Source organism: Phacochoerus africanus, chromosome 2 (assembly GCF_016906955.1).
Source record: "Phacochoerus africanus isolate WHEZ1 chromosome 2, ROS_Pafr_v1, whole genome shotgun sequence".
Classification (NCBI taxonomy): Eukaryota; Metazoa; Chordata; class Mammalia; order Artiodactyla; family Suidae; genus Phacochoerus; species Phacochoerus africanus.
Window position 1 is genome coordinate 255263393 of NC_062545.1, and position 22886 is coordinate 255286278.

A 22886-nucleotide genomic window follows, 5' to 3' on the forward strand; every position below is an offset into this window, starting at 1 on the left:
CTCATCCCTTTAGACTCGGTTTGCTTCATTCCTAACATGTTTTAAATAGTCATTAAGTCTGCTTGAATGGATGCATGTGGTGGCCCAGCAGGACTTGATGGATTAGCCGTAGACTGGGGAACAGGTGTCAAGGATGGTACTCAGGTTTCAGGCTTGTGCACATGGATAGGTCCTGGAGGTGCTGACTGGGTGGGAGAGCAGGTTTGTGGGGACAGACCTAAGTGACGTTGCAGGTCTGGGTCCATGCATTGAGCAGGCTACTAGGTGTGTTAGGGTTCACAGAAGCCATTGGAGACGTGATTCTGATGCCTTCTCATTCACCATCTGTAAAACTTCGTTTTCTACTTGTTGAAGATCTGATATGCTTAGAAAAAATAATTTATATTTGCATATTTTGGATTGCCAACTTTTCTTCAATCAGTTTTCTAGGCCTTTGGAATTGTACCCACATTCAGTTTTTAAAGTTTGTTATTAAGCACAACTTCCTTAATATAATAAAACCGTTTTGCTTATCTCAGTGCATTTTTTTCATTAATAAGTGACTCATTCAGTTTGCCTGTTGAACTGTATGCATACTTAAGAAAATTAAAAGTGATCTTTATTCTTTTTTTTTTTGTTTGTGTTGAAAACAATTTTTGTTGCTATTTCGAGTCCAAGTTCTATTTCTTACCATACACATTCAAACAAATTTAATGAACTTTGACCACTTACTTTTTGGTGAATACCAAAATCTTGAGGAATGTAACCCTTCTTCATAGAATAGATTTCATGTGATCAGAAAGCATTCACTGAGCATTAGTGGGATCCCTATTAAGTGCAAGGCACCAAGTTAGGGACTAGAAGTTGCAGCAATCTCAATCAAATGCATGGAGCTAGGAGTTCCCATTGTGGCTCAGTGGGTTAAGGACCCACCGTTGTCTGTGTGAGGATGCATGTTTGATCCCTGGCCTTACTCAGTCAGTGGGTTAAGGATCTGGCATTGCCACAAGCTGTGGTGTAGGTCGCAGGTGCATCTCGGATCCGGTGTTACCATGGCTGTGGTGTAGGCCAAACCTGCAGCTCCAGTTAAACCCCTGGCCCAGAACTTCCTTATGCTGCAGGTGTGGCCATAAAAGAAGAAAAAAAATGCAAAGAGCTGGATCAGAATTCTGACTTCTCTCTGAAATCACTTCAAGAAAGAGAAATAGAAACAAACATTTTCTCAAATAAAGCTGTCTTCTGCTAGAACCATGGTATATAAAAACGGCTGCCAAATGCAGTGATGAAACAGGGATTTGGGTACAATACCAAGAGACGTGACTGTAGACCTCAGATGCAAGTGCGAGACCTCTCTTTGCCGCTGCTGAGTGGCAAAATTAACAATCCCTTTTTTTTTTTTTTGTCTTTTTGCCATTTCTTGGGCTGCTTGGCACATGGAGGTTCCCAGGCTAGAGGTCGAATCGGAGCTGTAGCTGCCAGCCTATACCACAGCCGCAGCAACGCGGGATCCGAGCCGCATCTGCAACCTACACCACAGCTCACGGCAACGCCGGATCGTTAACCCACTGAGCAAGGGCAGGGACCGAACCCGCAACCTCATGGTTCCTAGTCGGATTCGTTAACCACGCGCCACGATGGTTAACCACGCCCAACAATCACTTTTGAAGAACTTGAATGGGGAGCTTGGGTTGGTGGTCAGAGCTTCCCTGGATCCCGCTTTACTCCAGAGAGTAGCAGAAGAAGCAGGACTGAGTAGAGAACCACAGACACAATTTCCATCTTTGTGGGAGTCATCTGCCACTGCGACAAACCTGTGGGAAATACTTGAATGTATGGCCTGAAAGGGTGCACTCTGTACCAGAAAAAAAAAAAAAAAAAAAAAAAAAGATGGATGCAAAGCAGTCAGCACTGAAATAAAGCCTGGTAAAGCTGTAGCCATTCACAGATAAAGAAATAATCATCTAAGAGTTCCTTGGTGGCCTAGTGGTTAAGGACTCAGCATTTTCAGTGTTGTGGCTCAAGTCACTGCTGTGGCATGGGTTTAGTCCCTGGCCTGGGAACTTCCAGATGCCTTGGGCTTAGCCAAGAAAACTCTACACAACTGTCCTTTGATTCTTATTTCTAATAAAACCCAGACTAAAAACAAAAAAGAAATAATCATATAGCTATGTGGTCCCCACCCCCCAAGAGACCCCTGAGGGAGAATGACTTCTCTACACCTACAGTCCTCACTGTTATTTAACAGCTGGGTGGCTGTCCAGGAAAAAGTTAAGTTGATACCTTCCTTAAACCGAAATTAATTCAGATCAAATTTTTAAATATTAAAAATGAAATTAAGAATGCTTCAGAAAAAGGGAGTTCCCTTGCTGCAGCAGGTTAAAGATTTGTCGTCACGGCAGCAAGCCCATGTTGCTGCTGTGGTGCAAGCTCAGTCCCTGGCCCAGGAATTTTTGCATGCTGTGGGCGCAACCAAAACAAAAAGCTTAGGAAAAAATAGAATTGTTTTATGGTTTCATAATAGGACAAACATCTCTAATTGTAACACAGTATAAAAAGCATTTAAAAACAGATAAATTCAGTCCTGTAAATGTTAACAAAGTTGCAAATACAAAAGGCAAAAAAAATACACATATATGCACAACTTTATATATATCACAAAGGGCTAAGTATAATAATAATAATAATAATGCCAAATATATCTAGAGCTCCTATAAATAATTGGGGGGGGCTGTACCCTTGGCATATGAAAGTTCCCGGGCCAGGGATTGAAACCGAGCTGCACCTGCAACTTGTGCCCCAGTCGCAGCAGTGTTGGAACCTTAACCCACTGCATCACAGTAGGAGCTCAATTTGGTTTTGTTTTTTTTTTTTGGTCTTTTTGCCTTTCCTAGGGCTGCTCCTGCGGCATAGGCTAGGGGTCTAATCAGAGCTATAGCCGCCGGCCTGCCTATACCACAGCCACAGCAACTCGGGATCCGAGCTGTGTCTTTGACCTACACACCACAGGTCATGGCAACGCCAGATCTTTAACCCACTGAGCGAGGGCAGGGATCGAACCAGAAACCTCATGGTTCTTAGTCGGATTCATTAACCACTGAGCCACGATGGGAACTCCAGGAACTCAATTTTTTTTTATAGCATTTTTTTCCCCTTTGCTTTTTAGGGCCACACCCACAGCGTATGGAGATTCCCAGGCTAGGGGTCTAATCGGAGCTATAGCTGCTGGCCTACACCACAGCCACAGCAACACAGGATCCGAGCTGCGTCTGCGACCCACACCACAACTCACAGCAATGCGGGATCCCCAACCCACTGACCGAGGCCAGGGATCAAACCTGAATCCTCATGGATACTAGTCGGACTCGTTTCTGCTGTGCCACAACAGGAACTCCCTGAACTCAAATATTTTTGACAAGGGACACACAGAATCCACAGAAAGAAAATGAGAAAATACACGGGACTAATACGTATTTGAAAAATGTTAAATGTCATTTATCATAAAGGAAATGAAAAATAAAACCATAATGTATATTTTACAAGTTAAATGAGCAAAGATAACAAAATTTAATAATACATTGTATCTAAGAAGATATGATTAAACCAGCACTCTTATACCTTATCACGGAAATGAAATAATCACAGCATAGTTTCAGGGCAATAGCAGTGATACATACAGCAGCTCTACTTTTGGAGATTCATTCTGTTTAAGTACTTGCTTATGTGTAGGAAATGTCATGTATACAAGCATACCTAATGCAACATTGTTTATAATAGCAACAGGATGGAGATAATGCAAATGTCCATCAAAAGGGAGTAGATAAATACAGTATATCCATATAAAATACAGCTGTTAGAAAGACAGAGGCAATTGTGCATGTAATGATACAGAGCTCTCTCTTAATACTTTGTTAATGGTAAAAAGCGAAGTGCAGAATAGGACGCATAATATACTCCCCCTCCCTTTTTAAAAGGAAAAGGATGAGTGTGTGTACATAAGAAATCTCCCAAATTATACCCATTAAATTGGTAACTTTGGTTGTGATGTAGAGGGAAATGTGACAAGGAGATGGGAGGGGAGGATGACTTTTACTCTCTACCCGTTTGTAGCTTTTTAGATACTGTACCATATGTATGTGGCTTATTCAAATTTTATTAATTAAAATCAAAAAGATTATGGTCCATATAAAAATTACCTTTTTTGTTTTGGGGTGTTTCTTGCATATAAAAAGTTACTCTTAATTTCTACCTGAGGACATATACATGGATGTTCTAGTGGATAGCATATCAAAATGTGAAGACTGAAACAGTAGAGCTTTTGGAGTTCCCATCATGGTTCAGCGGAAACAAATCCAACTAGGAACCATGAGGTTGTGGATTAATCCTCACTCAGTGGGTTCAGGATCTGGCGTTGCCATGAGCTGTGGTGTAGGTTACAGACACAGCTTGGATCCTGTGTTGCTGTGGCTCTGGCTTCAATTGAACCCCTAGCTTGGGAACCTCCATATGCCATGGATGCAGTCCTAAAAAGCCAAAAAACAAACAAACAAACAAAACAGTAAAGCTTTTGAACGAAATTGATCTTTCATGACCTTGGAAAAAAAATTTCTTTAAAACAAGGCAAAAATTATGAATCATAAACGGAAAAATTGTATTAGGATTAGGAATTCTTGTTCATTTAACAGACACCATTAAGAAAGAGAAAGGATAAGCCACAGACTCAGAGAAGATTCACATGCAGAATATGTTACAACCTCCTATACACAGTAAAGGACAGATGATCCAATAGAAAATGACTTTTAACAGGCACCTTTAAAAATGAAAATATCTAAATGGCCAATAAACCTGTGAAGAACTGTTGAGCTTCATCAGTCATCAGAGAAATGAAAATTTTAAACCTCACTGCAGCAAGCAGCATTACACACCCAGAAGATGCTAAAATAAGAGACTAACATTACTTAGTATTGCTGAAGACATGGAGCAGCTTGAACTTTCACACTCATGCCAACTGGGAAGCTCTTTTGGGGTTTTTGGAGCCTTCATTACATAAACATGATTGCTTAAATAATCAGTAATTAAACTCAATCTCCAGCCTCTCCCCACTCCCCAGAGGCAGAGGAGAAGGGGGTGGAGCTGAAAGTTCAAACCTGGCAATCAACTGCTTGGCAAAGTAAAGAGAGAAAGGCTTGGAAATAAGACTGGGCCGAGGAGTTCCTGTTGTGGCTCAGCAGTAATGAACCTGACTAGTGTCCGCAAGGATGCCAGTTAGATCTCTGGCCCTGCTCCATGGGTTAACTATCCGGCGTTGCCCTGAGCTGTTGTGTAGGTTGCAGACGTGGCTTGGATCTGGCGTTGCTGTGGCTCCGGTGTGGGCTGGCAGCTGCAGCTCTGATCCAACCCCTAGCCTGGGAACCTCTGTATGCCGCGGGTGCAGGCATTTTAAAAAAAAAAAAAAAAGTCTGGGCTGAGGACGTTGAAGCAGTGCTGGTGTATTGGTTCACTGTGAGTGTGTCAGCACGGTGCCAATAATGTGGATGGAGAAGATGCCGAAGTGGAAGAGCTGGCTGACTGCCTCACTCAGGAAACTCACAGATGAATAACACGCCAGCACCACAGGCCCTTCTCTGATCATCCTCACCGCTTAGGGTATACTGACTAGTGCTGCCTAAGTCCTACAGACGTAAACTCTTTTCCTCACATACCCGCAAAAGAACTTTGGGGGAAAAAAGGATATAATACTCATTTTTAAATTGATGCCAAAGATTTTCAACACATTTCAGTTTATTTTTGTAAAAAGGAGGTAGAAAATACTGAAAGTTGTATATAATGAAGATCAGGATTAACTGTGACTAGAATCAGTGCGTCATATGGTTTGATAATTTTTAGGCATCTTGTGAACAAAAGCATGCTGAATTGGAAAGAATTGAATGAAATTTTAAGCTTCTGCTTTATGTTGAATATTTTGGTAGTCCTACAGATTATTTCAGTTCCAGTTAAAAGGATCAACTTCACTGACCTAAAACCCTTTAAAAAATCCTGAATTCAAAACACCCTAATTTAGGCCCTATTTCCAATGGCAAATTTCATCAATATCCCGAACGTGTATAATCCAGAGAAGGGTAAGAATGGGGACAAGATTATGAGTTTAATCATCCATTTATGACTTCTAGAAACTTTGTGTGGCTCCTCAAAATCTTTAATAATCCAGAGTATGTAACACATTAGATTCAGGATGGAAAACGCAGTCTTCATCTCAGACAAATACGTTTTAGAAAAAGATTCCATGTGAAAGTTGAGAAACTGGAAAATTTTCCCCTAAAGTTGTTTATGAATGTTCATTTCTTAGAAAATCTTTGTTTAAATTTTGAAGACTGTTGTGATAGATACTTAAACAAGTAGCCATAATAAACAGATGCACTGGCCCCTTTGGCTTTGGATGTAAACAGTCAGGGAAGCCAGCATGGTAAAAGGTTACATGTGGCTGCCACCTTTCTGATGGAAGGATACACAACTATATTGTTGATATACAAACAGTTTCAACTGGAAGAAGATAGCATAGCCAAAAGTCAAGTCCAATGAAGCATAAAATATACTGTTGTGTATTTGAATTTTGGAAATATCTAAAAATGTGCCTATCAAAAATATCTAATTAGCTAGTTTTGTGATTTTTTTTAGTTAATTTCATTTTATGAAATTATGAGGATTTTGGCAATTATAGAACCGTCATTTAAAAATAATATGAACATTTATAAATGTGTGTAGTAGTACAAAATAGTGAATTTGTGAATAAAATTCAGTTTATTAGAAATTTTATTTTTGTTATTGTATGTGGTTATTTCAAAGACTTCCCACTGAGCAGCCTTACAAATTAATCTAAAGTTTTCCTAAATAAGATAATTGGGATAAGCAGAATAATTATTCTTTAGAATCAGAAATTCCATTTAATGTTATAAATTAACCTTGATGTTTGCCTCTCAACGATCAAGAGAATAGCCTGGTTTTTCTGTTGCGTAATTTCATTTTTAGAATTTCTCTTTTGAGTTCTGCCCAGACCATGCCTGACATAATTTTGGTGATTTTTAACACAATGTTTTTATCATTAAGATCCAAATTTAAATTACATGTTGCTGAGAGAAAACCATTAAATGATATCATTGAATTTAATCATTATTTTTTTAAATCTAGTAAAACAGAGCAGGGCTTCCTGCATTAGCCGTAAACACTAGAACTTTGTTTCTCAAAGTGTATTCTCTTGAACCTCAGCCTAAGCATAGAGGTGCTAGTTAAAATGCAGACTCTTGGACCTGTGCTGAGGACTCTGATTTTGATTGAACATCCTGAGTGATTCTGAAGCTCACTAAAGAATGAGAACCACTACTCCAGAGCAGCCTTACTTAGTCACGGATGACCTATGATGGAAAGAGACATCTCCAGTCTTTGGTGGCAGAATGTGAATACTACATTAATAAAATAAAACCATCTGGGAGACATACCCCCTTTCTCACATCTTGATTATAGTAGCTCTACTCAGATTTCATTGTCCTATCTTTATAGCTGTGAAGTTTTATCCTTGTTACTTTACCAAAACACCAGTTTTTTTGTATTGAAATATAATGTATAATATTATATATTTCATTACATAATTATTTGACCTTCACATACATTATGAAATGACCTCCACAGTAAGCCTCAGCCATCCATCCCTGTACACAGTCTCTATAATGTGAACGACCATATTCCTTACCCTGTGTATTACATCCCTGTGACTTCCTTATTCTGTAATTGTAGGTTTGTACCTCTTAATCCCCTTCACCTATTTTGTCCCACCCCACAGCCCTTTTCCTTCTGGCAGCCACCAGTTTACTCTCTGTATCTATGAGTCTTTGCGTTTTGCAAAACAGAGTATTTTTATCATTTATTATAAACTGTCCTGCAATTACATATAGAATATTTATAAACTAAATTTCTGAAGAATGTGTCAAGTTAACTGCTGTAAATGATCTATTTAGTCATTTTAAATATAGATCTCTATAGAGATATGCTAAATAACAAATTTGAGTATTTTCGATTAATTCAGTACAATGGAACCAGTACAACCTCTGGTTTCACAAATGAAGTGATTCAGAATGAGTGTGTTGCTCTGATGGGGCCCTTGCACACGGCGTTAGGATAAATAGCACTTTTCTGTCTCACTTTTCCCCTAAAACAAAGGCTGCCTCTAATCTCACTCTTTCCACCAACCTTCTTGCACTAAACTATGTCCCTGACATGAGAGGCTCATTTTGGTTGTAATGGGCCATCTCTTATCTAGTACATCATTTGTGAAACTGAAGTTGGCTATTATAATGCAACAGGTATGTAAATCACATTTATTAGTGATCTCTGTAAAATTGATTTCTTCTTTCCCTTTTCATTATAAAAGGAAACTTTATTTCAGAGTAGAAAGTGCATTGTCTGAACTCATCAACACCCTCTCTATCCCTCCCCTCCCCAATTTGTTGCAGACCAGGATGAAAGAGCAGCTGAGCTCAGCAGGGAGCAGAATGAGAAAACCATCCGGAGCACGCAGACTGCGCTCCGCAATTTCCGGGAGTTCCTCATCTCCAAGTATCCTTCTGAAACAAGAGAGATTTATGTCATCCCTTGCAAGGAGTTGGATGCCTACCTGGCTTCTTTCTTTGTGGATGCCAGGCAGAAGGATGGATCTGAGTATGAACCCAACAGCTTGGCCAATTACCAGTGTGGACTTGAACGGTACCTCAAAGAACACAGGTATGGCTACAGTATCACCAGGGATAAGGAATTCAAGCGCTCCCAGGAGGCCCTCAAACAGAAGCAAATTGAACTCCGCTGCAAAGGAAAAGGAAATAAGCCACACAAGTCCATGAAGCTCACGTTTGCTGATGAGCTCATTCTGCGGAAAAGGGGACTGCTGAGCCGCTATAACCCAGAGGGTCTGCTCAACCTCGTCTGGCTCAACAACACAAAAGCTTTTGGGCACTGCACGGGCTTCCATGGATCTACCTTGAAGTGGGGTGATATTCGGCTCCGGGTAACAGAAACGGGGCTGGAGTACTTGGAGTGGATGGGTCAAGACACTGGTGACATAAATGCCAAAACCAAGAGAGGGGGGACAGACTCCCGTGTGTATGCCACTCAGCATGCTCCGCAGACCTGCCCGGTGCAGGACTATAAGGAGTATGCCCAGCGGCGGCCTCCTGCCATGCGCTACGAGGACGCCCCTTTCTACTTGTCCATCAAGCCAGTCGTGAACCTGGCAGCTCTGCATTGGTACAACTGCCAGGCCCTCGGCAAGAACAAGCTGGCCAAGATGGTGAAGACCATGTGCGAGAAGGGGAACATTCCGGGCAGGAAAACCAACTTCAGTGTGTATCAGAGCTGCAGCACCTTGTCCGAGGCCCAGAGCAACCAGCTGGTGCTTATCTGTAACAATCTGAGCCAGCAGGCCGCCCAGTCGGTGGCCGGTCACTCCAACAGCGGCAACTTCATTGTCTCTGCCTCCTATGACTCCTCCTCAGACACTGCTTGACCAGGCGGCTTGAGCACCACCCCAGTCTGGTTACCGTGTCCGGAGAAACTGTGATTAAACCCTGCTTCTTTGTTCCCTTTCCTCTGCCCTCAGTGTTAACTTTATACAAATATAAATATATAATATATTTTTCTTTTTACAGATAAGCCCCTGGAGATAGTTTAGTACTACTAACATAGTATTTACAGGCTTAAAGCAAATGTATTTGTGGGTGATTAAATGTAATTAACTGTTACAGACTTTACAAAACCATAGTGGTTCTCAGGCAACACTAAGTAGAGAAGGAGTCCGTTGTTTTTTCTTTTTAAAAAAAGAAAACTGTCGAAAAGGAAACTGAGAGTCATCCTAGACGCTTGTGTCCTCAATTCCTGCTTTTACTTCCCACCTCACCTCTCCTTTTCAGTCTACTTAATAAATGGCATTATTTTTTTAATTTTTAAAATTCTATATGAATCATGAGGAGATAATGCTGACTTTACTGCTTACACACATTGTCAGATCCAGACTAGGAAAATGCCGAAAGAAGCTGGGCAAATTATTTACATACTCTTTTTTTAAAAAAGCATAATTAGATTTTAGCTCCTATGCCTCATTTTTTACAATGTATGAAAATACAGATATTTAGCTAACATCTTTTGGGGGCAAAAGGGAGGGGGTAGAAGGAGGGAATAAATGTGCCATTCTTTTTGGAAGATATATAATTTTTACATAATATGCAAAGTCCAATAGTGTGGCAAAAAAGACTGTTACTAGCTCATTTTTACTGTAGTGCTTGAACCTGGGTAGAATTTTTTTGTTTCCTAAGAAATCAATGTAAGTGAAACCTGATTATCAGATTTATAAGAAACTTAAAACTACCAAAGCTTTGAAAATGTTCCCAAGCATTAGATTGTATATCAAACGTAAAGAGAAAGTAGAAAATGGAAAAAAAGTCTTACTAAAAATCTAGAAGCACTAGTCAAGATAATAATAAAACTCATACTCTTCAAAGCTCGGATCCCCTGAATTATTTATTTATAAGCATTGAACTTCAGTCTCTTTTCCCTAGGGGATTACTTGACTCTGTAGTTGAGATCAAAGGACTATTGACACTCATTTTAGGTAACAACATTTTGTTGCCAAACGTGGCTGAATTCAAAGCATTCTTGAAAACGTGCAAAGTTTCTTCTTCAGTAAATATCAATGCATTTTTCTGAGGTAATCCTGCAATTATAATAGTTACAATTTTGGTTAAACAACTTTTTGTGGTGGTATTGCCAAAGTCTTTCTTTTCAAGCCTGTGATGAATTCTTAGTTGAGATACTTTGATAATAAAATAAATTTAGACGTTAGGACCGCATAAATCTGAGCAAGTTTTCTATCCTGTATAATCATTAACACATAAAAAACAATCCAAATCTTAATTGCTTTGTTGGATCTGGGCATTCTATTGGGAAGTATTTTTTTCTTCAGAGCATCCTCATAATTCACATTAGCTAGGAAGGTAGGTGGTATTTCATGTTTTAATTTTATTGTACGACCAGGACAAATTTCATTTTGATTTGCTTTGCTCAATCATCACGTTAGCTGAGCTTTTCCATGGCTGGGTAGCTCTTCCCAGCACTAAGTCATGAACACATAAAGACCCATTCCTCTAAGTTGTGACCTTTCCTTTGGCTCAGGGGCAAGAAGTCCGCTGTGACCTTTGTGTTATGCAGTCTACTTCATTTCATGACTTTCCTTTCATAGAGAGACATCCAGAAATAAGGAGATAGAAGATAATCTTGCTTTATTTTTTTTTGTTTGTTTTAGTAATGATAATAGCCACCGTTTTTGAGCCATTATGTGTGCCAGCACTGTGTTTTCTGACTTAACATGCACCAGTTAAGTAATACTAATTTATGAAAATTAGAAAATCCAGGTAAGCATAAAGAAAACAGAATACATACTCATAAATCTGCTAGCCAAAAATAACTACTGTTAATGTTTTGGTAAATAGTTCTTCAGTTATCTCAGTACATACATATTTATTTCTATATACATGATATTTAATCCTTTCGGCAACTTTGAAAAGAAGGTTAGTTACCTCTATTTTATGTTGAGATCAAGACATACCAGGTTATAGCTAAGGAAATGGTACTGTCTCTCATCCGACTCCGGCGTTCTTTCTATTTACCTTTCTTAGTTCTAAGCTGTAGTTAGTTTCCAGTGATTTGAGCCAGAGATGGGGACGCAGTGACTTTCCATCTCTCAAGTCTGTCTGATTAAAAGGAATGCAGAGTGACCTTTCATGATGGCACACAGTGTCCCCCAGGCCCCCTGCTTCTGTTCATTTTGAACCGTAGAACCTCCTTTTCCCAATTCTCTTTATAAAACTTTTCTCCTTATTCTGTATTGGGCTCAGAAGTGCACGTGACAGCCTACTGTGAAAGAACCCTCAAAATTAAGGTGGTGGTGGTTGTTTTACATAGGTTACCTCATTTGTAGAAAGAGTCCTATAAAACATTTAAGATAGGATTGTGCATTTTGTTTTTTCATTGACATATTTAAAAAAAAACCTTGATGTGTTTTTGACAGCAAAGTAAGTTTGTCATGGGACAAAGAGTAGTCATTATGCACTGAGAAAGCAGAGCTAGGCAGTTTGGAATTCCTCTGTGTATATTGAGGTGCTAAAATGAAACTCTGTCTTGTTTAATCTTACGGCATTTTCATTTAGAAGAACACAGATTGAAAATGTGAATTTTATTTATTTTGCTTTGATAACTCTAAGTAGAAACATTGTGACATTCAGACTTAGAAAACTTGTTTTCTAAAGAATGGCTTGGTAGGATTTTAGCTGAATTATATTATCTCTTTGGGATAATTAGGAAAAATGATCAGCAACTACCTCTAAATTTTGTGTTTTTGTGTAAGTGATACTGAGGATATACTACTACCAGATGCCATTTTTATTATTTGTTACTTTAAATTTTTAAAAATTAGATCCACACTATGGCAGCAGTAGATGCTAAAATAGTGTATATGCTTTAGCAAAAATTCACCAGGCCAGCAGGCGTTGACTACTACCAAACGTGCTGCCTTTCCAGGCAATCCTGTGGTTCAGACAAAAACAATAAAACCATATTTGTAAAGTTTACACTTTAAGGTCAGTGTAATGTCATGGAAGAAATTCTCTGGTAACCCTCACGTGACCAGTGTCTACAACAAAAACACCAAACATAGCTATATGTCAGCATTTGGATGGCATAGCTGCATAAATCAGTTTTTCTTCTGTATTCATGTAAGTGACTCGCTATTGAGAATCATAAATGGTAGCGGTTTTCTTAAAGAACTGTAATGTTTGAAAAGGTTGGAGATAGATACTCAGGATGTTTACTCTTGAATCCATATGTTATGGTTAGTAGGGCTGGTCTGAATGTGGTTTATAATACATCAGCTACTTAAGATATTTGCATTATAGTTATTTTTCCCTATGTTAAGCTTTCCCCATGTTGAATCACTTTCTGATCTACTTTTGTAGTCTGAAGGTTTTCTAGACTAGGTCGGGTCTCTCTGGTTTTCCAATTAGATCATGGTTAGCCGAAACTTCCATTGTATTAACTTGTCTAAGTCATATGGCTTAGGTTCTAGAGGCTATGAAATCAAATGACTTAGTTGAAAGTTATAGTCATATCAACAAATATTTGAACACCTAGTGTATAGACACTAAGAGGAGTAAAATTATGTATAAAATTGTCCCTGCTTTCAAAAGGCTTATAAAGGACAGTATTAAAAGTTTCATTTCATTTTTGAAAGCCCAGCAAATAATCCTGCCAATATTACTTTGCAGCTTCTCAAACTTCATACTCATGCTGTTACTTCACCATTGAGTATGTTGGTTTGCTGTAGAATACATAATCCTACTTTACATAGTTTGTAGAGGATCTTCCTTAGAGCCTGTTTTAAAATTGGTAAAACAAGCTGTTTCTACACCATTTATTGTGTTCACACAGGTGCACACATGCATAAGAACATGCAGATTATCATCAGTGAATGTCGTTTATTGAGCACTTAGACCATACCGTCGTACTAAGTGCTTCTGTAAGTTGTTTCTTTTAATTCTCACAATAGTCCTATTAGGGTAAGTATCATTGTTTCTTTTATAAATGAGGAAATCCAGAAAAGTCAATACGTTGCCCTCATTGCAGTTAACACATAAAAGTATCCGATTCTGAAACTAGATCCAGATACCATTAAGCACCGGCTTTTTCTGCTGTAGCTGTCTGTTCACGAAGTGATTTGCTGTGTTTCTGTAAGACTCTCTGAAATGACAAATTAGAAATAACATCTCTGGTGTAATAAAAATCATCAGTAGTCACCTAACTCTGAGTTGATGGAGAGCATTGGCATCAGCTGGCACTCTCGTTCGCATCAAACAGCATAGGCCCCCTTACGGGGGGTATTTTGAGATGGAACGTCCCTCAGTTTGTTTCCCCTGAGCCATGAGATGAGAGCAAAACTTTGTGTCATTCTTTAAAGAACTCTTAATTTTGTCGTGGAGGTGAGTGTGTATGTGCACAAATACTTATATTTTTAAAGTGACTGTCATTTGTTTTTATCCCAAATCATAAATCCTATTTCAAGAGAATTCTTCATCATTTGGACAGAGAAGGGGGAGGTTCTAGGCAGAGAGACTACCTCTTCCTCAGCCCAGAAGCCAGTACTGGCATCCACTGGAGACTGAATATTGATTGCCAGGCCGCCGGGGCATTTGGTCTTCTCTACAAATTAGTTGTAGCATATTAACTATATAGTAGAGAATTTTGCTATTATTATTTTGGTTTTTTAATCAGTCAAGATTAAGTATCATTAAGATTATCTTTAACAGGAAAGTGCATTTATGGGAAAACGCTATCCTTATGATTCTCAGAATTAAAGATAAACTAAAACCATTCCGCTTTTTTTCTCATTTAACCATCTCCAAAGTTTTAGGTAATAGAGACAAACATTTATGATTTTAATCAGCCATCTCTGATTGGTTTTCTTTATCTACAGGAAAGGAACATTTTGGTCTTTAATTCTCTAGCCAAAATAAAGCTGTAATACTTAATTAACATCTATAAATAAAAACTCTACCATGTGATAAAGGAAATAAATGTCTAAAAAGTCTAGGGGAAAAGATGCAGGGGCGTGTATGATAATTTACTGCAATAAGATGTGTTTTAAAATGAAATAACTAAGGAGTTCACAAGTTCTCTATCAATCAGTTTAGAAGGTTTTTCTCCAGTAGAATTTCTTTATAGAAAATATATTTCCACAAATCTACCAGATGATATGGTGTAGATAGTTACTTATTAAGAAATACGTCATTGGCAAGGGTGTCCTCAGTTGTTTTTTGTTTCTGTTTTTCCCTTATTGCATGGTATTCAAATAATTGCTTCTCCTCCCCACTGGGTCTGGCTGAGGTGATATGAATGCATAGCTTCTTATAGGGCAAAGTGATGAAGATAGGGTGATTTTCAAGAGATCCTTGCCATAGAACATCATTGGGATAAAGAAATGCACTGCGTGTATCATCCTTTGGTGGTTGGTGTATTTCTAACGATGTAAAAACAAAAGAGGGATGATACTGATAAACTGCCAACAACTTGATTTCCTTTTTCTAAACAGAAATGAAAGATCCTCAGGATTTCTCGTGCCAGCTTTCTGTTCATAAATTAACTAATTGGGTCTACCAAAGCTGAAGGAAAGACCTAATTTGAAGTTCCCATTATAGCTCAGTGGGTTAAGAATCCAACTAGTTTCCATGAGGATGCGGGTTTGGTCCCTGGCCTCACTCAGTGGGTTAAGGATCCAGCATTGCTGTCGCTGTGGTGTCGGCCCGCAGCTGCAACTCTGAACCCCTAGCCTGGGAACTTCCACATGCTGCAGGTGTAGCCATAAAAAGGAAAAAAAAAAAAACCCAAAAAACTCAGTTTGGTACTGAAAATTGCATTCTTTTTAAAAAGATAGCATTTTAATACATTTAAATTGAATTTTTTTTTTTTAACTTTTGGCTGCAGTGCAGCATGCAGAAGTTCCCTGGCCAGGGATCAAATCTGTGCCACAGCAGTGATAGCACTGGATCCTTAACCCATTGAGCCACCAGGGAACTCCTAAATTGAATTTTTATGTAAACCATGACTTTGTTGAATTAGACTCAGTATTAATTAGGTCAGAGTACTAATTTGATCCAAATATTAATTAGGTCAGAGTATTAAAGTTGAGTGAATTACAGTCATAGAGGTTGGATCTAGAAAGGACCCAAGAGATCATCTAAGCCCAGTCATTCTCAGTGCTGTGAAGGATAGGAGTCGCCATGTCTTTTTGGGGGGAGGGGACAAGGATGGCAGAGAGATGGAGACTGTAAAGGGAAGACGCCCTGAAACAGATTTCTCCAGGACGACTCATGCTCTCTGCCCCTTCCTTCCTACTTTGAGCCTCACTAGACTGAATAAGCTACTGCTACCTCTATTACACATCCTTCAGGTGTGCTGGGCTGGAAAATAAGACTGGAAACATCTAATCCATCCCTCTTCTTTTATAGAAGAGAGAAACAGCCTCAGAGAGATCAGGTGAATGCCCAGGGGCACACGCCTTACTAGAATCAGAGCCAGACCTAGGACCCAGGCAACCTGACCGTTCAGTCTCTATAGAGTTTAGGGAGGAAGAACAATCTGACGTTCCCACTGAATAAAGAGTATCCTTTTCTTGTTTTCAAAATTGTAATAGTTGTGTAAGCTCTCCGTCAAGTTTCTATTAAGGAATAGGTTCAAGCTGCCAGTCTCCAAATAGGCTGTTTTTGCATGTGAACTTTCACTTTTCATTGTGTAGGGTTACATCTTGATTTTAAGCAACTTCTTTTAAGATTCGATGGGTAATCTCCATCTCTCGGCCTACCCCACATATATTTGGTTTTCATTTATGGAGTGGAAACAAACTAGTTTTCAAGTGTATGAATTCTAGTTATAGATTCTGAACTAAAAAGTAACTTTTTGTTTAATGTGGTATTCTTTGAATATCCAGCTGCATAGTATCTATATTATTGGTTTTGAATGCAATCTACAATACCCTTTTATAGTCTATGGACAGTTTTCAAAAATCATTTTAAAGTTTTGGGACATCTTCAATCAAAAGGATAGAATTTCTGTCAACACAATTAGGATATTTCTGAAGGGAACTTATTTAGAGATAGGAAGGGGAAAGAAAATGCGAAATAATGAAAAAAACCTACAACAGCAATATATAGAAACACAAACTTTGTAAATTCTTATATTATCCAGCTTACTCTCCTAAAAAGAAATTCAAACATTTTTTTTAATTTCACAAATTTTTGTCTTATAAATTATATTTACCAGATCAGAGTTGAAGAAAAAAGGTGAAATTCTAGGATGTTAAGAAACAAAAAAGGTAGAATGAAATTATTTGCCTTTTGAATGCAGTGTTGAATTTTGCTAGACTTCTAATGTTCCTCTTTGTATTACACTGGAATTAGAAATTTTTACCACTCATTTCAAAGAGCTTTGAAAATGCTTTGGCATAATTTATTTATTTGTGGTTAAGTAGAATTAGGAAGAATCAGTAATATAGAATCCAAACAGTAATTGTGCATACTGTATTTAAGTGATTTTTTATGCCTGTTTTACCTTCTGTGATTCTTAAATTTTATAAATCAAATACCTTAGTATACTTCCACTAGACATTAATTTATAGTTGATTATTTATACCAGATGAAGTAGCAGGTCCATTTTAGTATTAATCCACTCAGATTAACTTTATCTAACTGAACTTTTATATCTACAGTCCATTATATTACAACTTTTTAAATAGCGTTTATAATAAAAAGAACTTTTGTTTTATAAAGTATTTGTTACAAAAGATAAACCCATCTTGCCAAAAACCATTACAATTTCTATGCATTGTGTATATTCAGTGATGTCGTCGTTGAGATTTTGCATGTTGTTGTAGGTGCTCTTTCATATATGTGTGTTTGTGGTATTTATGTGGAACTGTTAACCATTGCTGCTATCACGTATTGTAGTTAAACTGAAAAACTGTGCTAAGAGGCTGTGCCAGTCAGCACGTGTACGTGTGACTTGTGAAAGTATGTACTTAGCTGTTTAATATTTTGAGCCAGCACTTAGTGGCCACTACCGAAGGAAATGTAGTTTTCAAGTGATGCCAACTTCAAAATCTTGCTTCATATGTACGATTCCTAATTCTAGATCAGCTTTCCTTCCACACTTTCCCCAACTCTTTAAAGGGAAATGTTTGCAGAAAGAGAAAGCAAGAATTCCGAACTTTCCTAGTACTCCCCACCTTAAATCTTTTATTTTTCCCAATTCTTGAGAAATTCAATAGAATGACAATGTAGCAGCATATTTCCTTTGTTCTGATATTTTTAGGTTGAACAATGTAATGAGAGGACTGTCAGGTGCATACATTTTTTTTTTTTTTTTGTGGTTATCATGGTGCATTTGTTTGTATTGCATTTAATAAGAATAGTTAGTGCTTTCATGCTGTTTGTAACGGACCATGGAAACCTCAGAGTTCCCAAATATTAACTTTTATATTCAACATTTGTGTAGACTTATTGAACGTGTTTGGTTGCCTTATGAGCGTCAGAAGTTTTTCATGCCTACTTGTTTTTAGTTTGCTTTCTGGTATTTCCAGCTTGCCTCAGCAGTTCCAAACTCTGACAGTAGAGAGAACATTATTTTAAGGGGTTGCTTCTACTTTTCTTTGTTAAAATTCAACAGGGGGAAGTATCATTATACTTTATTTATGCATTTATAGTCTTAAAGTGGAAAGGAAACTGTTATAAAATGTTAAGAAAAGAAGGCTGCTTCCTTAAGAGCCTTTTCATACCAACATTCCACAACTCCTCACTTAGTGCAAGGTTTCAGCCTGTCTATTCAATGGGTCTATAATTAGAAGATTCTTTAATAAAGGGACAGTCTCTTGAGTTACATGATAGGCTTTCTGGTGACTGTCAGATATATGGTGACAGCCAATGCTGTATTTGGAAACATTGCTTCTGAAATTGCCGATTTAATTCTAAGAATATTAAAATGAGTTCATCAAGGACCCTGCCACTCCTTTGCTTAAAGGAAAAGAAGGGGCTCTTTTAACTCTGAGCCTTTTCTCCAGAATATGCTTTAAACGTTTGTCCCTCAGTGGAGGTAACAAAGCAATAAAAGGAAATTCAATTATGTATGTTCTAAAGAAGTTCTGCCCTTGTGCAATAGCCTCCAGAGTGACACTAAAATATTTCTTGGTTCTTGCATCAAGAGTTTTCAGGCAGGGCCTTTGTCCTTAGAATTCCTTTTATTATTTTGAACACCAAAGATGATGGCGTGATACGTCCTGAGGATTAACAGTTTCTATTAGATAGCAGTGGGCACGTTTATTGGAATCCTGCTCTTGGATTTATTTACCCCCTTTGGGTCTTCTGTACATTTTGTATGTCCGTCCCGAGGCCTTTATCAAACTAGGGCAACTTTTTAATCAACAAATACATATGTATTTATTAGGTTTCTAATTTATAGAATTTGATTTCGCCATGACATTAAACTTTTTTTCACTACTAAAGTTAGACATAGATTTGCCCATTTAGCCCCATAGTTTGTACCTTTTTCATTGTAATCTAAAAAATGCAACTGTAATCCCATAGGCCTGAAAACTGGTAGAGAATGACTAGAAGCATTATTGATTCTACAGAATCTCATGTCTCTGTTAAAATGAAGAACTTTGGTGATTTCCTAGAATGAATGCTGTATTCAACTTAAATTCTTCCATTTTATAAGGATGATTTTAGGATTCCTTTTACTCTACCGCTTAAATTAATTGGGAATGAAAAGGTAGATTTGCCAGTTTGGTCAGTATAATTTAACACTAGGCATCTCTTCAGAAACGTAGTGACCATAATTAATACTTCAAAAATTTTATAAGAGTTCCCATTGTGGTGCAGCAGAAATGAATCTGACTGGTATCCATGAGGATACTGGTTCAATCCCTGGCCTCGCTCAGTGGGTTAAGGATCTGGCATTGCCGTAAGCTGTGGGGTAGGTTGCAGAGGCGGCTTGGATCCCTTGTTGCTGTGGCTGTGGGGTAGGCCAGCATCTGTAGCTCCAGTTTGATCCCTAGCCTGGGAACTTGCATATGCTGAGGGTGCGGCCCTAAATGAGCAAAAAAAAAAAAATTTTTATTAAAAAAAAATAATACTGTTCCTTAACGATGGATTTACTTTCCCGCCTTTTGATTGTCAGTTATATATATTTTCTGGCCACTTAGTTTTAACTGATTTTACCTGAGAAAAGCATGTGTGTCACTTGAATCATATTTTAAACTTCTCATTAAGCTGCTACAGTTGTATGAGAGAAAGAGGAGAAAAGTGAATTGAAGTGGAGAAAATTTTCTGTTAATATTAAAATGTGTGTCTCTGATACTCGATTAATTAATTCTCTGCTGGTTGATATTTGTAATAATATAGTAGAACTTTTTGTTATCAAGAATATACTATTGGTTTCGTTTTCATTTTGCTGCTCACTGATCTTTTATACCAAGTTGTTTTCATCTTTATTAGCTCACTGTTTTTGTTCATTTTCATCTGTGTACCTGTGCTTTAAATAAAATTATAATTTTATGTCCCAGTGGCTTATTCTGTTATGTGATAATGTTTGCCTCTAATGTAGTATGATTTTCTATTTTTTTCATACTTGTTGGTACAGCCTAAAACTTATGGGAATAAGAAAAGCAATCCAATAAAATCAGCTAATGAGCATCAATGATGTCTCTATAATGAGAGTGTGCTTTAATCACAGCGTTTTGTCTGTATTTGGGTATGGCCAATCTTCATTCACTTCATAAATGGTTTTCTGCAAACTGGCTGATTTTGTAGCTACAAAAAAACAGCTGAAAAGACAAGTTAAGGAGTTCCCATTGTGGCTCAGCGGAAACGAATCTGACCAGCACCTATGAGGAGGCAGTTTCAATTCCTGGACTCACTCAGTTGGTTAAAGATCCAGTGTTGCCGTGAGCTGTGGTGTAGGTCACAGATGCGGCTCAGATCTGATGTTGATGTGGCATAGGCCAGCAGCTACAACTCCGAAAAGGCCCCTTAGCCTGGAAATCTCCATTTAAAAAAAAAAAGAAAAAGGCAAGTTAAACCATGTTGGGGGAAAAAAGAGAGAGAGAATTGTCCTGTCACCGTGCGTTACAGCCCCAGGATATAGTCCATACTTACTGCGCAGAGTGTTCTAACCATTAAGGAGGGAGAAACCTTGGAAGGAGAAGCATTTCTACATGGGAGTGCCCAGTTCACAGGTAGGAAAGACATGTTTGGAAGGCATTTATAGCTATTTAATCATATGCTTCCTGGAGTCCCAGACCTAAATATCCTGTTAGTGGAGGAGAAGGCTCTGCTGCAAATGCTGTCTTTCTGGGGGTCTCTGTCACCCAGTTGAGTAAAGTTATACCAAGCTAAGGAGATGTCAGGTTCCAGAAGTCCTCGTTTTTGATCAGGTAGAATTTTCCATATGCTAATCATCACATTTAGCATTTGACAATGTTCTTTGAGTAGAATAGGAATGGTTGTTCAAAATGATTATAATTATTAACTTCAGATATCCTTGTTATGTCACTGAAATTATTTAATAAAGAAAATATATTAAAACTCTGGAAAATATAATGTTCTCTCTCACAGTCAATTATTTTGCAAAAATGCAAATATGTGTCTTTCATATTTGTGGATAGTCCACCAAAGGTTTTACCCACAGAAACCTGAATATTCCAGCAGGAATAATTACTATATTTTTGTATTATAGTACTTTATATTGTATTAAAACTACTTTGTAGGAGTTCCCGTCATGGCTCAGTGGTTGACGAACCGACTGAGAACCATGTGGTTGTGGGTTCAATCCCTGGCCTTGCTCAGTGGGTTAAGGATCCGGCGTTGCTGTGAGCTGCGGTGTAGGTTGCGGACGCGGCTCAGATCCTGCGTTGCTGTGACTCTGGCGTGTGGCTACAGCTCCGATTTGACCCCTAGCCTGGGAACCTCCATATGCCGTGGGAGCGGCCCAAGAAATGGCAAAAAGCCAAAAATAAAAATAAAATAATAAAAAATAAAAACTACTTTGTAAATGGCTGTAACAATGTTTTTAGTACTTTAGAAACAAGGAGTTCATCTTTTTTAAGCTGAGGATTCATTATTTTTTCACATAACTTTTTTTTTTTTGTCTTTTTGTCTTTTCTAGAGCCACACCTGCGGCATGTGGAGGTTCCTAGGCTAGGGGTCTAATTGGAACTGCAACTACCTCCCTACACCACAGCCACAGCAATGCAGGATCCAAGCTTCGTCTGTGACTTACACCACAACTCACGGCACTGCCGGATCCCTTAACCCACTGAGCGAGGCCAGGGATTGAAGCTGCATCCTCCTGGATTACTAGTCAGGTTCATTACAGCTGAGCCACAATAGAAACTCCTAGTTTGAAATTTTTTAGGCATAAATGTACTTGAAAAATTGTAGTCAAATTGTATTTACTGCTTTTTGCATTTGTAAAAGATACTTAGCCTTTGAAAGGATGATTATTATATAGCTATATCATTTTTCATTGTGCAGTGGTACCAAAATCTATTTTACAATACTTTTGTTGGACTGGGTTCGTTTCTAGTTTTTCGCTTTTATAAATTTGCCTTAAAGAACACCTTTGAGCATATATTTTTGTATTTATCTCTGATTAAATCTTGGATAAATTGCTAAAAGAGGAATTCCTGGGTCATATAAAAAGAACATTTAATTTATTTTTCCTACATATACATTGCAAAGTCCTTTTATAATTTGCAAGAATAATATATTAATATTGTAAAACTTAAAAAACCCGTGGAAGTAATTATTAACCAGTGTCGTGTGTATCTTTTTTGCCTTTTTAAAAATTTATTTATTTATTTATTTATTTTGTTCTTCTTCTTTTTTTTTTTTTTTTTGCCTTTTCCAGGGCTGCTCCCACGGCATATGGAAGTTCCCAGGCTAGGGGTCCAATTGGAGCTGTAGCCGCCAGCCTACGCTAGAGTCACAGCAACACCAGATCCGAGCCGCATCTGCGACCTACACCACAGCTCACGGCAATGCCAGATCCTTAGCCCCTTGAGCAAGGCCAGGGATCAAACCCGCAACCTCATGGTTCCTAGTCAGATTCGTTAACCACTGCACCACGACGGGAACTCCTTTATTTTATTTTATGAATTTTATTACATTTATATTGTACAATGATCATTACAACCCAATTTTATAGCATTTCCATCCTAAACCCACAGCCCATCCTCCTACCCCCCAGCCTATCTCATTTGGAAACCATAAGTT

At 38.2% G+C, this 22886-nt stretch overlaps 1 protein-coding gene across 4 annotated transcripts in view; it reads left to right on the plus strand.

Annotated features, from left to right (window-relative positions):
* Positions 1 to 22886, plus strand: part of KIAA1958 (KIAA1958 ortholog) — a 153576-nt gene that overhangs the window by 105064 nt on the left and 25626 nt on the right. Inside the window, exon 3 of one of the 4 annotated variants that reach the window (XM_047768169.1) lies at positions 8481 to 8564. The exons of the other annotated variants lie outside the window; for them this stretch is intronic. Coding sequence (XP_047624125.1) covers positions 8481 to 8564 — 84 coding nt within the window. The remainder of the gene's footprint in view (positions 1 to 8480; positions 8565 to 22886) is intronic. 4 annotated transcript variants of the gene reach the window in all.